The sequence below is a fragment of the Egretta garzetta genome, unplaced genomic scaffold (assembly GCF_000687185.1).
Source record: "Egretta garzetta isolate BGI_Z169 unplaced genomic scaffold, ASM68718v1 scaffold32, whole genome shotgun sequence".
Classification (NCBI taxonomy): Eukaryota; Metazoa; Chordata; class Aves; order Pelecaniformes; family Ardeidae; genus Egretta; species Egretta garzetta.
The window spans coordinates 305,795-323,321 of record NW_009259035.1 but is presented as its reverse complement, the minus strand read 5'-3'; the positions used below and the strand labels follow the sequence as shown (position 1 = coordinate 323,321).

Here is a 17,527-nt window from a genome sequence, read left to right as displayed (position 1 = left end):
GGGCTGGTTTGTAGCCGGGGAAGAGAAAAAAGCCGAAAACCACCTAATTTTTTATTAGGAGCAGGTGGCTTAGCTGGAAGGCACTCAGACGCCAGCGCGCTGATGGCTGTAGATGACGGGAGACAGAAGGTCTCGAGCCCCACCAGGATGCAGTGCCTGGCGTGGGGGTCCACAGTGCCATGGCTGGTGGAGGTGGCAAGGGGGCCGGTAGCTCCTGCCTCCTTTCATCCCTCCTCCTGATTTTCACTCCCCCCCTTTGGTCTCCATCTGGGCACGCAGACCACGGTGCATGGCTGTGCCCCCCCACGCCACCCCATCCTCTGCGCCCACCGCCCCACCACCACACGCTCACTCCGAAACACACCAGGGTTGACAGGGGGCTTCCAGGTATCGCCTGTCGCTGGATAGGAGCAACGGAGGAGCTCAACAGTAAAAACTGTTTTTTTCGATCTTCTTGCTATACGGGGTGGGCCTAAGCCAGGGCTCAGATTCTGGACCTAGAGCTAAACCATACCTGTCCCCAAGCAGGGGAGGTGGTTGGACCATAGGTTTGGTTTGTTCCGCTATACAAATAAGTGCTAGGTCTAGAATTCACCCCTCTGAGTCCAGGAGAGTCAGGACCCCAGATTTTACCCTGGAGTATCCCAGGTTTGAGCCATTTTAAATACTTGCCTAACATTTTCCAGTAACAAACTAAGGAAGAAGAGACGTATGCTGCCAGTGGAGCAGGTTCATGGTACTCCCCCTAGACATCAGTCTGCCAAAACATGATTTCTGGTGACTTAGCTGAAGCTGGCGATGGTGAATCTTTGTGTTTAGATTGGTGGGAGCTGCTGAAGTGACCGACCGTTGCTCTCCTGCTGCAGCTAATAATTTCTCTTAACATGCTGATGCTTTTATAGGCCATCAGTTGTAGTTTCTTAGCTTGAGTAGCTGAGAAATAGGTCACCGATTCATTTAATGACTGGTTTGTTAATAGATTTAAAACACTTGAATGATTTAGTTAACTAAAGATAATCGGTTTTCCTGTCATCGGACTAGGCAAAGCCACGGCACCTCTGAGCACATAAGGAGATGCCTGGGTAGCCTCAACTTCTGGACTTCCATAACTGAATGTATCTAGATCAATTAGACACTATTACTAACACTTGGAACTTCTGTCATTTCTTAACAGGAAAATCTTAAAAGCATTCGCAAGTGTCACCTCTAACACTTCTGTCCGGTAGGTATTATAATGTATGGCCATGACATCATATTAAAGAATATATCCTAGAAATATTTAGTCAGTCAGCAGTTTTGTAACCCAGAGCTCCTCTTTATCTTCTTGTGGCTGCAATGTTGTAAACTTGTTTTGCTTTTTCCCCCCACTGTTTTATGAAGTACATAAATGTACATTGCCAATACTAAGCAGTAAGTTCAGATTTTTAGTTAACTAAATTGGGAGTTGCCTTTTGGGATCATAAGTGCAGGCAGTGTCCCACTGTGCTGGGGCGAGAACTACAGCTTGTCTGTGTTTTGATGAGCACAGGCTCAGGACCTAGGGCTGTTGGTGTTGTCCAGCCTCAGCTTTTCTTTAGCTTTAGTCAACAGTAGGCAAAGTCATGCTTTTTAACAGTGTTTTACCCATCATTGATTTAATGTATAAAGGATGTGTTATCCTCCTTGCCATTTCTTCCCCATCTCCTTCCTAAGTTTGCCACTCTCAGTCTTTCCAATACCCCATGGGCTGCAAACATTTTCTCTTGGTTTGTCCTGCCCAGCGTTTTTGGCTGGTTTGCCCCATTCTGTAGATTTAGCCCAATTCACTCATCCCTCACTAGAACAGCCTAGCTAGAAAGCCTGGCCTAGCTAGAAAGGCTGGAAGGGAAAAGAGGAAAGGACTTACTGTTTCTGTTTTGAATCTTTGCTGCATTTTTATCTCTAATTTCTAATGTACAAGACCATATCTTTTCCTCTTCTCCCTTCCAGTCTTTCTATATAGGTTGCAGTATTTCCCACTCGGATTCCCATCAACTCTTTCTGGCACACGTTCAGCTAACAACTCATCCCTGCCCCTTGAGAGCAAGACAGCCACCCTCTGGCGTGTACCCAACTAATGATTTCTAAGGCAAATTAAAGTTCAAGAGAAGTGACTTTGTGCCACACAACATTTTAATTAAGACTTTAGAGTGATACAAAGGCAGCTTGGCATGCAGTTGAATATTTTAATTTATTAAAAAAAAAAATGTAGAGAAAGAGGAACGAGGTATTTTGGATGCTGACGAATTGGACTGCCATGGAAGGGCAGCAGCCTTGGTCCATCCCCACCAGTGCTGCGATCGTGCTCCCGTGAAGCACCCCCAGTGGGCTCCCTCTCGCCTGCCTGGGAAGCAAGGTTAGTACCTTCACCGCGGTCATCGTCTTCAGCCGCACGCTTCTCTCTTCACAGTAGAAATACGGAAACCAAAAGCTCTAGTGACAACCTCACTGCAAAACAAACTTGTACATTTGGAAACCCAGGTGGCTTCAGTCACAGATGCTTTTTGTAAGAGGGGTAGATTGTATCGGGTAATTTCATAGGCCTTAGTGTATTTACTAGGATCCACAATGCACCTTAGCAAAAAGAAATGTCTTTTCACAGGTGAGACAACTCAGTTTCCTGGCTGTTTTCAGCATATGTTACCCAGTGGGAAACATCTCCACGTGCTTTCGGTACTGTTTCATCGATTTTTATGTTACAAAGAGCACTTTTGACCATCTAGCTAGGCTGTTTGCTAATGTTCTTCCCTAATCAGCGAAAGGTTTGCATCACTGAGATTACAGGATGTCATCAGGGTGACAGAGTCAGAAAAACAGAAATGTTTTGTAACGCTGCTGCCACTTGACTCACACTCTTCTTGTTCCTTTTTCCTACAAAAACAACAACAGCTAAACTTGTGAGAGCAAGTCGCTGGTTTTAGGGTTTACATTATAAACTCCTGCTGGTGCAGCTTGCCTGTCGCACGTGTCGGCAGCGAATCTGCCTGCTCTGAAGCGCAGATGGGGGCTAGCGCCAGTCGAGTTCTGCTAGTCCTTTAATGTGTTCTTTCTGCCTCTGACACGCATTGGGAAAGGAGAGAGAAAATTGTCCCACGAGTCACCGTGAAAGAAGGGGAAAATCACTGTATTGCAACGCACTGCATTAAAAAAATACAAATCCCCAGAGCAAAGGAGGGTGTGTGAAGCCCACAGGGATCTTCTGAAGCCTGCCTGGCTGCAGTGCTGCTTCTACGGGCTGCAGCGGTAAGTAAGAGTTGCAGAATCACGACTAAAATCCGCAGCATCCTTGCATAGAAACCGCACGTGGATCTAGAACCGCACCCAGGCTTGCACTTGTTTCAGAGCAAGCTTTGCCTGGGTGAGTGGCAGAAGATAAAGCTGTCTCTCCAGTAAACTCCCTCAATTCTGGATTATGTGAAAAGACAAGTTACTTTTTATTTTGGCTGAAGAGACGCTCAAGAAAAATATGTGTACCTTTCTGAAACCAATGCCGCTGGTGTAAGTTAGAACAACGCTTAGAACAATGAGGTATTGGCCCTAACCGGGTATCATAAAATAACATAACTAAAATTAGAGTGGTAATAAAAGCATAAAAACAAGTACCTGCCACCTTTAAGTACTGCTTAAGTGGGCTTGTAAACTTCTGCTTTCCTTTATTGTCATTTTCTTTGTTTTCTTCCTTACACACAACACAGGCCACTATGTCACGGCTATAAGGTTCTGGAGACTTCAGTAGGAACAGAAAGAAAATGCAAAACCATACTTGAAAATATCCAGATGTTTGTATCTAAGTTTCCTTTTACAAAATGAAAAATGGATTCAAAGAGGGACTTCTAGCATTGAAAAACTCCTCTGAAGTGAAAAAGACTGCAGGGTGCAGCTAGGGCGCTGGCAGACTTATGCCGCAGTATAGCCAGCCACTTTGTTTCTACCCTTTTTTTTGGAAAGCGGTACATGGATTTTAAATTTTGCACATGCCAAAAATTTCCTAAGTTGTTTCTAACTTGTGTAAAATCCTAAAACAGATGATGCCTGGATTACGTCACAGTACTGACTTTGTTTTGAAGTATGCTTCCTCCTGGGGGCTCAGCTTTACTTGGAGCAAAATGCACCGCTGAAGGCTGCACTTCTGAAAGGACGACATCTGGTCAGCAAAGTCATCTTGCTATTTGACCACTGGCGAAACACAGCCTCACTGGGTGCTGTAGGAAGTCCCAAGCTGTGCCTCCATCTAGCCTGGCGCGGGGTGTGCCCCTGAAATCCTTCACCCGCGATCTTCCAAGACTCCTGCCATGGAAATCTAGGTCTATCTTTGTCTCAGTGTGGGCTGGATGAAGGTGGGATGAATCCCCCAAAGTACAGCTTCGGGGGGTGTTTTGGGAGAAAGCCTGTGCTTATTTATCTCAGCACTACCAACTTCCCTTCAGCAGCTAAACAGTAAGGGCTCTGTCCCAACTTTGCAACGTCGAGACCTCCCGAGCTCTGGCACTGGCTGTGCATCCCCACCGCCACCCTCTGCTGCCCCCCAAACTGTCTGGTTTAACATGGAAAACGCAGGCAGTTGAGCCAGGAGACTGTGCCCCACTTTATTTCAAAACTACACAGAGCACCCCTGTGAGACTTGAAGCCATGAGCGTCTCAAACAAGCAACCAAGGTCTGCCTGATGCAATTCTGAGAATCGAGTTTTCAGGCACTTTGAAGAATTCTGACGATACTACTGTCATGACAGAAACGTACAATTTATTAATCTCATCTATTTGGATCCTTTGAGGCCAGTGATGGAATGAAACCGGAATAAAATGCATCGGTTTTCAAAAGGGCTTGGGTCAGTTTCCTGATCTTTTATGTATGAATAAATCAGGGTTTCACTTCTTTGAGGAGCAACACAGGGAGTTATTTGTTAAAGGTTTGTCTCATTCTTTGAAAACAGTTATGTAAATGATGCATTAAAATGCTTAGGGTCTAGGGTGGAATCAGAGACTGAATGATTTAAATATAAATTTTCAGCAGAGTTGCAATGTTTCCCAGACTCGTAGTGTAAGTGCATATCTGATATAAACAGTCCAAGATAAACTAATTTAAGGAACAAGCGGTTCATTGGAGTGCTGCAGTTCTGTCGGCAGGAGAAGGTCCCCTTCAACTCCCTGCTGGGGGCTGGGAAGCCATCTGACCCCAAAAGTAGAGTTGCGTGTGTATGGATATAATAAGCAAGAAGGAACAAATTGCTTCAGATGCCTGTGAATGCGCTCAGATGCCTGTTCAGAACAGGAGCTGACCGCAGCCTCCAGTATCAGGAATAAAGTTCTTTCATATGGAAATGACTGCGTTGGCACAGGCGGGGAGCAGACCTCGCAGGACTGACAGACACAGGATGGACAATACAACCGTAATGCTCAAAAGAATATCTGTGCAATTCAGAAAAACACTTCAGAAAATGGAAATTCTGTGTGACTGTTTGCGGGAGCAAGGGAAGAAACACAGCCTGGCTGTTGGGCACAAGGATCAGCACTGTGTCTGGGCACAGACTTTCATGTGCCAGCTCAGTTAACAGATGTGCAGTCGGCAACTTAAACAGGGGAAAAAGCCATCGGCCGGTGACTTAGCTCTGCGTGAAACGTCACTACGGCGCGTCTTAGGCGCAGGAACCTACTCGTTAGTTGTTGCTTTCAAGCCAGTGTTAGCTTAAGATCTGGCTTGGAAAAAACCCACAGTGCTCTACAGAAGTTGAAATATTTCTCTTCAAGAGAAGAATAAAAAGTGAGCTTGATGAGGTAAAGGATCGAAAAAAATAAACATAAATCTGCCTGGGGTGTAATCACTGGTGAATTTAGTAAAATGAAGCGTAGAGAAACAAGGTACTTCAGGGAAAATAAACCAGGGTTTTTGAAACCCTTCTTGTTTCTATTTCTAGGGTGCTTCAACTGCCTGCTTGAAGGTTATTTTCTCATCTGTGAACGATTCATAAAAATGCAATCTGAAAAGCACATTCTTGCAGTAATACTCTACCATAAAAAACACACCAGGACATCCAAATTGTAATGTGAGTACTGAGATTTTTCCAGCCACACCTTGAGTATCTGAAGATAAACTTTGATGTTCTAAAATAATCCTGCTTAAATGTTTCTTGATACTTGTTTAGGCTGCGGCAGCTCTCATTTGATCCTCCCATCCAAGTCCCTTTCTCTATTCTAGAATTAAAACGTTCTCTACTTTTTACTTAGCATATTTTCAGTGTAATTACTGAACTTTACTTCACAAATAGCTAATATAGAGTCCAGACTATAAAGGAACATTTAAAGACAAGCTGTTTTAAACAGCTTTAGATAACTAAAGATGCAAATAAGCACTAACTACTTTCAAGAGTACGGATATCTGATCTGGGGCAAGTTTGGTTCCTAGATAGTTTGAAAAAATATATTTTCCTAGTTGGTCATTTAAATATCTTTGAAGGATCTAACCCAAGTGCCCAGTTCTAGTCTAGCATTATGAGCCATCTTTTAAAATCATGGAGGCAGCCTCCAGTCCTGTCTTAGTCCAGCTCTGCAAAACTGTACAGGTATTTAAGCATGGGAATAGTCCCAGTGGAGTCAAAGAGACGGCATCCAGCAGCAGACTAGACACCTATTAGAGGAATAAAAGTGTGATAGTCTATAGAGAGATTGTATTTATAATGTGTATACAAGCAAGAGCCTAAATTAAGGCTGCGTCGATGGCTTTAAGCCTGCGTTTCGAGCATGTCCTTTTTTAACTTTAGGCCCTGGTACAGAAAAGTGTGCATGCTCCTGAAGGCATTTTTGCCCACTCTTCTATGCTAGTGGAAACCAGGACTGAAGCCATGACACATAGGCGGTTATCTTAAAATGAACCTAAGTATATTTTTGAAAAACTATTTTAAAAAAAAATACGCAATTAAAGTATTTTCTGTGACACTATTGTTAATATTGGTTTGACCATCACAGATGCTAATACGTGATACGGCCCTTTGTCAGTGGGATAGTATTAAGCACACAGATGGCTAACTCTATGAGTTTTCGACAGTCTTTGCAATGCCAAGGATGCCATTTCAGGAATTTGTAAACTTCTGCATGGTATCCAAAATCATTCAGACACCATCCTGAAACCTGGAAAGTCACATACTCACACCCTCATTTTCCGTAGGCAATGTGAGTAATATCTTGCCTACAACTCTTATTTCTCTGAAGAGAGCACCCTGTCCCAACACGTAGTAGTTTTAATCACTGACCAGCTCTTTGTGCAGGTGATAGTATTTTTTTTGGTGATATTTTACTCATCCAGAATGCCATCGGTCATAACCCAGGGAGGGATATGCTGAGTGGAGTTATGGCAGAAAGCACCACTTCTCAGCCCCCTGTGTTTAAATCTAACTTTAATTTCAGTCTAGCTGACTATAGTGCTGCAAGATTACCTGAAAAAAAAAAAATCAGAAATTTTGCCTTTTCTGCTTATTTATTTTTGTTTCTTTCTCTCTGAGATATGCCTTTCTTCATTCCCCATGAGAAACTATGCCTGTTTATTACACGGTTAAAGTAAGTTTATGTGTTTACTCACTTCATTTTTCTGGATATATAGAAGGGCTTCATATTTAAGTTGCAATATCGCTGTCACTTTGTGAAACCTTAAGAATTCTATTAGGTTGTGCAAGTGCTGAGCTTACCAAAATGTCACTTAGTGAAACCTCATGAATTTGTATAAATTGTAGAATCGTTGAGTTTGTAGAATCGTTGAGTTTGTAGAAACGTTGAGTTTGCCGAAATACAAGCATCTGTCTATGTCCCTTTCCTCCTGCTTGAGTCTGATATGGGGAGAAATCCTCTCCAAACAGCTGGGTTAGATGCTAGGTCATTGACTGATGATTGATCTACTGCCAGAAGGTACCTTTTTTATACTTAGGTGTACCCTGGGTACAAGGTAAGCAATATTAAAATTCTGGGAGAATTAGCATTCATCTAGTTACAGTCAGCTGCATCAAGAGTAAAAGAGGTCAATGCCAAGGGCTGGTAATGAAACCCATGATGGAAAGAATCATAGATGTGGTCCTATAGGAAACGTAGGCTTCCTGGAAGCAAATGCATAATTTCTCTGTTAATCCATTTTGATTCTGACCACTTAATTGAGAAGTTTTACTTCTCCTACCATGTCTGCAGAGGTCAATCCACAGATAGGCTAAGTCTACAACCCCCTTGAAAGTCAGGAAGGGCAGATCTCTGCTTGATATAAATCCTTATAATTGTATCTCCACGTGGTGAGAGGAACATGGAGTTCATTTGAGGTCCACAACTCATTCTTTTCCTATTAGAGTTGGGAATGCTTTTAGGGAATGCAAATATCTGGTATGCTAAAAAAGCAAAAAGATGCCTGCCAAATATAGGAGCTATATTTGAAGTCTGTAAATCAGGCGGGCGGGTGGCACGGAACTATCTCAGGTTTCTGAACTGGGGGACTGATTGGATCGGGCAGGCAGCTGATGGGGAATTTTTAATCTCCGAGGAGCTGGAATGGCAGACAGGAAGGGGAGCGCAGGATGAATGATGAAAAGCAAACCAGTACCTGCATTTCTGCTTTCTGAAGATGTAATCTCACAAATATGTGCCTTGCCTGAGGAGTCATCATCCTAGTATGAGGCTGGCTCAACCCACTCGGGAGGCAGAGCAGCAGTTCCACCTCCCACTGGCTGGAGCGTAAGGGCTGTTTTCCATGAGTTGCAGCATTTCCTCCTAATTTTTGCAGACTAATATGCTGGCAAACACTAGCAGAGCTCCCCACAAAGAAGGCCGTTCAAAATGATCATGCTACCTGCTGTGAGACTGCATCAGTGCAAGCCACTGGGTTCTCCCCTCTTTGAGATGAGGTGAGAAGATGCAGAAATCCAAAGGAAGTTTTAAATTCATAAAGCTCCCTAATCCCCATTCTAAATAATCCCTTAGGAAGCTTACATTAATGTAAATTTCCTATAATCTCATTGCCTGGGATGATATCTGCCATCCCAGTATTAGTCCTCAACAGATCGACACTAGCATTTAAATAGGAATACAGGTTTGGAGTTGCATTTGTGCATTAAGGCTGGCTATAGACAATGGTGTAGGTATTGTTAGGGAATTATCAAATCCTGTTATTTTCCTAAAGCCTCTTGGTTGCTATTTAACCATGAATATTTTAAGATGCAATCGCAAGATGTTTTCTAACCATCCGAGCATTAAGTTTGCCAAATGTTCTCCTGTTAGCAGTAGAGGGCACGTTGCTGGTATTAAATTAGATTTCGACACATCTTTGAACATGCTGTCTGATTTAGGGGACTGTACAGGTGTACTACCCCTTGTAGTAATGCTGCTAACTCCCCGTGGGCTGAGTAAAGGCCAGGTAAGAACATGACATAAAATTTACAAGCTTCGTTGTGCATTTACTTCAGGTTTACCTTCTGTAGTTCTGATTTCTGCTGCCAACTTCTGTGTACTACAAGGGTATGAAGCACGACATTGTCGAATTGGCAAGAAATTATCAAATCTTAAAGCTCTTCCAGTTCATAAGAGGATTTCCTTTGCTTTTTGAAAAAATGGGGTTGGTAATGGGGCATGTAGGGAAGGCCCTTCTGATGGGGCATGGGATGGTCCTTTATAGTCATTCAACAAACAGAGCTGAGAGCCTGTAGCTCTGTCTGCCTGTACTTGTCTTTTCTGTCTTGCTGTTGCATGTCCACAGCGCACACCGTGTCTGCTCCTGCTTCTCTGCACATGCTCACCATGTATGCACTGCGTCTGGTCACCCTCAGCTCCCACAGGGAATGGAGGGTCTGTCTCTGCTAGAATTTGAGTTGTAATGTTTGTCTGTGCCATGCATTGAATGTGTGGTGTTACGCTCTCTGCTGCATTTTCTCAGAGCTGTAAAATTGATATCAATCAAGCCAGCTTTTCGAAAATAGTTCAGTAGTTGTTGGGAACTGCAGGTAATAAGTACCTCTTTAACTCAGAGGTCCCAAGTCTGTACTACGAAGCACCCCTCAGTAACTTCTGAAGTGCCATGCTGTTTTTCAAGCACATCTGACTCTTCCTGCAACTTACAGACGATACAGAAACACTGCTCTTACACAGAAATGCTGTTTCAGCCTTGCTTTGTCTCTAAGCAAATTTCTATTTGCTTACTGAATGTAGCTGAGCCCTGGGCAGTGCGGTGACATATGATTTACATAGATTATGTCTCCTTAGCTCTGGGAAAAAAACCCTTGTGTCAATTAATTTTGACGTGGAGCCGAATTATGAGTGGCCATTTCTTGCCATCCTAAATTCAGACAACCTGTGGTGTTATCTCTCATATCAATTTTTGTGGCTAATTTCTGTATGGATGTGCCTCTGAATATTGATTTTGAATGAAAAGTTCTGCTTAACCTGAGTTACAAGTTCTCCTCAAGTTCCTGAAGGGGAATCTCAATGGACCAGGACCTCGCCTTTTGACTCTTCCTTTTTTATGATCTACCTGCTTTTCTGCACGATCTCAGGCTACGTGGGCTGGCTACAAAGCCAAACAGGGCATAAAAATCTGAAAAATCACAAAAAGCTTCTGAAATAGGAAAAGCAGAGTGAAAATAAACAACAAAAAAAAGTAAATTCAAATTAAAACCTCGATAGAAACTAGCTAATGTCTGAGCTGGCTTTCAATCTGATTATTTTATGCAACATTGCAAAACAGTTGACCACATAAACAAATAGCCCCAAATTCTTCTTTGTGCAGGTTTTGTTTGTGGGTTTATTTTTTTACAAGCTTAAAAAATGAATCAAATTCATGCTGGTGATCAGGAGAGCAAAAGGTAGGCTCGAACCAAGGAAAGACTTGAAAGTGCTAGGACTAAAGAATGGCAGAAAAAAACATGCAAAGAGGTAAATTTAGGGAAAATAACGTACTTCTAATCATTACATAATCTTTGATTTAAGGGTATCGTGAGACACGCTAAGTAAAATAGAAAGCAAAAAACCTGTTTGTCACCAGAAAGAATTTAATATTTGTTTTTGGAGAAGAGAAACAGACAGCAAATCATGGAAAGGGGGAAAAGGGAGTTTGAAATGTAGTTTAAACATTAGATGGGGCCAGTAAAAGAGGAGGGAAGAAAAATCCAAAGAGCCGAGGTTAGGGTTATGGTATTTAGAAATGGAAATGTAAAAGTGAACTATAGCAAGTGTGCTATACAGGCAGATAAGGGCAAGAGATGAAAGAGAAAAGGGAATGGTTTAGACAAAGATACCAAATGTCAAATTGAGAATCTCAAACAGTACAGATCAGAAGGGACCACTGACAGAAGGAAAAAATGGAGACACCTGAAAGCAGAGAAAGATTACGTGTTTTATTACCAGTTCTCTCAGACATCCCAGGAGGCTGCTGGAAAAAGCACTGCTCATCCTCCTCTACAAAAAAAGAGAAGACAAAAAAGAAATATGGACATACTGAATGTTCCTGGCTAAATGAAGCAAGGATTTGGGAAGGCCACTAAATACAGCAATGGAGGAATTAGGGCCTGAGATCACGAGCATGTGTGCCCAGAGGGTGATATTAGCTGATACACGAGATGATTCAAAAATACCACCTGCAAAAGATAATATTAGAAATAGGGAGAGTAAGGAGAAAAGCAGCTTGTCAGAAGGTTGGGCCAACGATCCTAACATTAACACTAGAATTAGCAGGGTATCAATGAATATAAAATGGTAGAAGGCAATGGATAAAAAAAGGCAGAAGAGGAAAGAAATACAATTTTGAATAGTAAAAATATCATATAGCATCATTTATACACCTTAGAAGCATAAGGCACCAACACCGCTAGAGGAAAAGCTGCAGTTTCAGTGAGTTGTCTCCTTGAGACGTGGATGACTTCAGATGAGAAATCCAGCAACTAGTTATCACACATCAAAGTGATCCTTCTTGAATAGCAAGTGTTTGGCAAGAACTTCTCCAGAGAGCAGAGTCCTTCAGCTTTGCTACTGAGTAGGGGGGCCAGGAGAGCTGAGACCTCTTACCACCCTCCTGGGATGCCCCTATCCCGGGTCCTGCAGAGCTGTCAAACAGCCGATCAATATATTATGAAGGGTGTTTCATTTGGCATGTGGGGGTGAGGTTGCACCATCCCGTCAGACCACAGCTTTCTCAGACAGGTGAGTCACTGCCCCGGTGATTATAACCAAGCGCTCGCACAGGCACACAAACCAAAATAAACGCAGACGTGGAGGACGCAAACCAGCTCTGGAGCTCACCTCCCCGATGACGCGGCCAACGACCTGCGTGCAGGCTGACAACTCACATGGATTGTAGCTACCTGTGCAGTGAGGGGATTGACCTGTTCCCCTTGGTGCTATTCATGTACAAGGCCGGAAGTTGCGCCAGAGGCAGGATGGCACGGGAGCTTAGGAAGAATGTGGCTTTTGGCTGAAATATTGTAAAACACAGGCAGGCGTTTTAAAAATTGTTGTAAATATGGCATCTTCTCACTCAGCAGATCTGGTAATTCAGTGTGGTATTCATTCACTTTACTGTAATTTGTAATTTACACTTTTCCATTCCACTCAAGGAGCAGAGGTGGCACAGCTATGAAAAGTCAGCAAGACACCCCTGGTTTTCCCACTCTGCCTTGTAACCTCCGTGGTTATACCACAGCTAGCTAGATCAGTGAAAGGGAAACACGTCTCTGCACATCACCGCTTCAGCTGTGTGTATAAAACAGGCTGTCAGACAATAACATCTTTTCATCTGTTCCGAAGATTTTTCTATTGTCGACGAATGTATCAATAAGAAGTACACTGTCGCTCATCACGTTGCGAAAATTTCAATTAGGAGGGAGTTGTTTCCTTATGAATGGATTGATTTTGGTTCTGATTTTCAAGACAGGACACCTAGAAATAGTCGCATTAAAACATCTAGATACAAATACTGACTTCCTTGCTTCAATATGAAATGTCATCTTCGGCGACAGCCCCAGTAAGAACTTCACACAGTCCTCCTTTAACAGTTGGAAGCACCAATTTTTATTGATATTAAAGGAAGAAAATAATGTGAAAAGCTGTCATTGCATGCCAGGGTTGCCCGGTCACCACATATTTTAGTTAACTGTTGAGTGTAGGCCAATATTCATTCTACTGTTTCAGTGAATGCAACCACCAAAAAAATCTTGAAGGTATTTTGCTGATATTTTGCTGTTGTAATTAAATTGACATTTATGAAATTGTCACAGTTGAATTTGACTAAATTGGTTCCTATTGTTCATTGAAAAATTGCTTGCCTCCCTGAGCCTTTCCAGGGTGGCAGAGAAAACAAAGAAAAATTATCTGAAATTAACTGAAATTAATATTTGCATATGATTGCTGCTTTCTACTGTAAGAATACTAGCTAACGAAGTAGTATGGTGTTTCTAAAATGTAAAATCACTGAAGATTCTGCGTGTTTGAGACTATCATTCTCAAGCTTTACGTAATAAATAACGAGAAACCATCTACTTACTCACCTGAAATAGCAACAAGCTTCAAAATGGATTCCACATTCTCTGTTTGACTATAAATGTGACCAAAATCCAAGTGAAAAGAAATACTTGGGCTCCTAAATGATTTTGAAAGCTATAGCGGTAGAATATAAAGCGTCTGACCTAAAAAAATAGTTTCATTTTAGCTTGGCTTCTCAGAATGCACTAGGAGGCTAGGAAAAAGTCATATATTCTCTAAAGAGACGGGATTTTGACAGCTTGTATGTTTTTTAAAGCAAGTTCCACATGTCGTCTTCAAAGTCCAGGCCAAATTAGTAAATCCTTCTTGTTTTCATGAGGGGGCATGACAGCGCTCAGTAATTTACTTCCTTCGTCATCAGCTAATGATGTTATTTCCCACCTACTGATTTTCTAAGCCTCATCTTGCAGAGATGACACTTCTCGTAGAGCAAACCCTTGTTTAACCAAGATTTGCTGCTTACTTAGGCAAGTCTTTCTCACTCAGATCCAGCACCTGACACTCAGAATTCTCTTAGAAGGAAACAGGGAGTCTCCTTACTGGATCCTGAGCCGGTCACGTCCACGTGGAGTTGAATTTTAAAGAATATACAAATTTACTGTATGGATAATAGAAACTTTTTCCTAAACTTGCCTTCAGCGGGAGGAGCTGTTGCAAAGAAAACCATGGGTTTCAAATCAAAACGTTACCCTAGGAAAATTATCCACAGGGCTCTGTGGGATTCATAGGAACTTCAAATAAGCCCAGCCACAAGTACTTTTCATGAGCTTGTTCTAAAGTATTTAAGCGAGCAAAATTTGTTGATCTATTTTACGCAGCTTCCAAATTTAAAAGACTCTGCATCTGTGTTTTAACAAAATAAACAGTTAGCAGAGATAATGCAGAGGGGTACCTCTTTCACAGGGTCTATCTGTCTCTCTGTGGGACTTCATTTATTGGAACCTCAACAGCAATTTCTTACTTTATCAGAATGTTCTTTGGCTGGAGTTCACATCAGATATTGCAGAATAAGAAACCAGAAGTTGGTGGGGGTTTTTTGTTTTCAGTCTTCCAACAATTCGATACATTTTCTGAAATGCTTTTACAAATGGATAAAGTGTCCTCCACCAGAAAGAACAGTAAACAAAGCTTTAGCCAACCTATTTATTGAAAACTGAAGACTTGAGTAAGCAAGAGATTGTTTCTCATGGCTTAATTATAAGCACCATAATAGATTCTTTATTACACAGGGTTTCTAAAGGGCTTCAAAAAATATTCCATTCTTCCTCTAGAGTTGAAAAATGATTGTCTCTAACTTTCAAAAAAATTAAAGCGGGTAGACAAATATTTAAGACAGGTTTTGAAAAAAAGTCACAAAGAGTACGTCTCAAATAAATTGAGATTTTTGGCTCTGGTATGACTACGTTGCTTGAACCTCACACCTGAAGATGGGTAAATGTACTGTGATGTGCGCAACTTCACACTGCATTCAGGCAAGCAGCACCCCTGTAATGGCACCTGTAACAGTGAACTGCATTCCCTCCTACAGCAAAGCCTTCAAGTACAGTAAATAAACCAAGAGTTCGGGGAGGTTTTCATGCAGCTACTGCAGAAGCTGATTTCTTTTTTCTGTATTTACTGTAGAAATGCATGGAGTTGCACAGAAGGACCTACATCAAATCCAAATGCCAAAAAGGTGGAAAGGGAGAGAATGACCTTCCTTTTTGACCTCTTCAAAGACCAAGTAGAGGTTGGTTTGTCTTTTGGCTCTCAGATAAATGATTATGCCATTCGTGTGTATCCACACATGAGCAGCTTTAAGAAAACAAAACACATCCAAAGCTGCTAACTTTCCGCTGTTCACCATCTGCCACAAGAATAAAACATGGCCAGAATTCTTGCACTAGGACAAAAAAAATTATTTTAAAAACCTCTTAGTTCTCAGAACTTAAAGCATGTATTTTCTGTGTTATTCAATATTTTAAGTATTGAAAGCACCGGGTTGATAAATATTTACTGTTTCACTGTCAACAATACCAAAGACAGCAGTGAAATTATCCATGGGAAGAAGTGCTAATCTCTTCCTGAAGAAAGAATTCCAAGTGGGCACCAGTTCATACTGCTGAGTGGATCGAACTGCTCAAATAAATGCTTTTGCCTCCACTGTACTTACTACAGTTATCATCTTAAAGGTTCAATTTATTCCCTCTCTCCACCCCAAATTTCATGTTCTTTCCTCCACATTTTGTGGAAAAATTCAGTTCACAAACTTGTTTCATAATTTGTATTTTCTTTCATTATGTACATCTAGGCACACACTAGCGAACATTGCAGCAACACTTGTTATTAAACTGCTTACTTTTGTTTATTTACACAATTCCTTTTTTTTTTTTTCAGTTACATGCTTTCACATTTTGCTAAAATATTTATTTACATGCTACATGTTGAATAAAATTCTCCAGGTCAGCTAGGGACTTGTGAAAAGAATCATTTGCGTCTTGACTTCTGAGAAACTTTCGAAGGGTATCCAAAGCACTCAAAGCCTCATTTTTGGATGGTAAAGGCTGTTCAGCTCCCTGAAATTGATAACCTTCATCTTCATCTTCATCACCAACAAATGTCCCAGACTTATCTGACGTGATTTCTTTGACACACATCCTTTCGTTATTTGTGGGCATTTCGCAAGTTAGCAAGCCATCATCTAGAGCTGCATATTCCTCCAAAGAGAAACCTTCTGGAAACTCCACTCCAGCTGCCTGTGCATGTGCAATCAAATCAAAATCACTTTCAGCTTCTGTGTCATTACCATTTGCCTTGGTTTCTAATTTGAATCCTCCTTCATTATAACTTTTTGTGATAGTCTCTGGTGTTACTTTCCTCCAGCACAGGTGCAACATCTCAACTGCATCAAGAAGAGTCAGCATAAACTCTTTATTACCTTCTATGCAGTCGACAAATCTCTTGATAAGACAGCGCCTGTATTTAACCTTCAGACTTCTGACAGCCCCTTGTTTCATAGCTATACATGAAGAGGAGTCTGGAGGAGAGAACACTAATTTGACAGACGTCAGGTTCTTTACTTCTGTGTGAGCTGGGAGAGAATCAACAAGAATAACTACTTGTCGCTGCTGCGCTTGAAATCTGTCATCAAGGTTATGCATCCACTGCTCAAACACTTCCGAAGTCATCCACGCCATATCATTTGCTTCATAATCCACAGGTAGCGACTTCACATCTTTGAAACAGTGTGGGCTTTTGTTTTTTCCTATAACAAGCAAAGGAAGTTTCTCGGAGCCATCCATATTTGTACCCACCACTACGGTTATTCTCTCTTTGCTTGGTCTAACTACAGAACAAGTTTCCCCTTTAAATGCAAATGTGTTATGCGGTAGCATCCGATACAACAGTCCAGTCTCCTGAATATAAAACACATTTTTTGGCTGATAATCATTTAAATAATATGGAAGAACATTTTGGCACGGAAGATTTGGAGCATCCACTGTAGTAGCAGCAGCTGCTTCTGCAGGCTGAGCTCTGAAAACTAAACCATACCTTGACTTGAAAAGATCGAGCCAGCCATTACTGCATTTAAAATCACTATGTCCAAGCTTCTGGGCAAAATCATTAGCCTTGAGGCGCAACATAGGACCATTTACCGGCACATTCAAGCACTGAGCAATCCTGTACCACTTCATCAATGCCTCCTCCAGGTCGGTGTAAAAAGCAGTCCTTAGTCTTTTTCTTTTAGGATCAAATCGCAACGACTCAAAGGCTTCCAAAAGTTTTTCTTTATTCTTCATAATTGAAGACAAGGAATTCTTCTTTATGCCATACTTGGCTGCGATGTCTGCCTTTTTCTTGCCACTCTCCACAGCACTTATGATGTCGATTTTTTCCTCAATGGTTATGCTTTTTTTCCTCCTCGCTACGGGCTCGGGCAGAGGACTTCCCGAAGCCTCTGCCATGGTGCCGAGCGCTGTCTCGCAGGCGCGGACACCCACACGCGTGCCGGCACGCTCCCGCCCCGCCGCTTTCGGCT

General features: G+C 42.0%; 1 protein-coding gene across 1 annotated transcript; it reads right to left on the bottom strand.

The window, feature by feature from the left end:
* Positions 1-15,914: 15,914 nt before the first annotated feature.
* Positions 15,915-17,453, bottom strand: TIGD4 (tigger transposable element derived 4). Its single transcript, XM_009634827.1, has one exon. It carries the CDS (start codon positions 17,451-17,453, stop codon positions 15,915-15,917), a length of 1,539 nt encoding a protein of 512 aa, XP_009633122.1.
* Positions 17,454-17,527: the final 74 nt, after the last annotated feature.

Coding starts and splice junctions, on each gene's coding strand:
- TIGD4 (XM_009634827.1), bottom strand. CDS start 17,453: ATGGCAGAGGCTTCGGGAAGTCCTCTGCCCGAGCCCGTAGCGAGGAGG.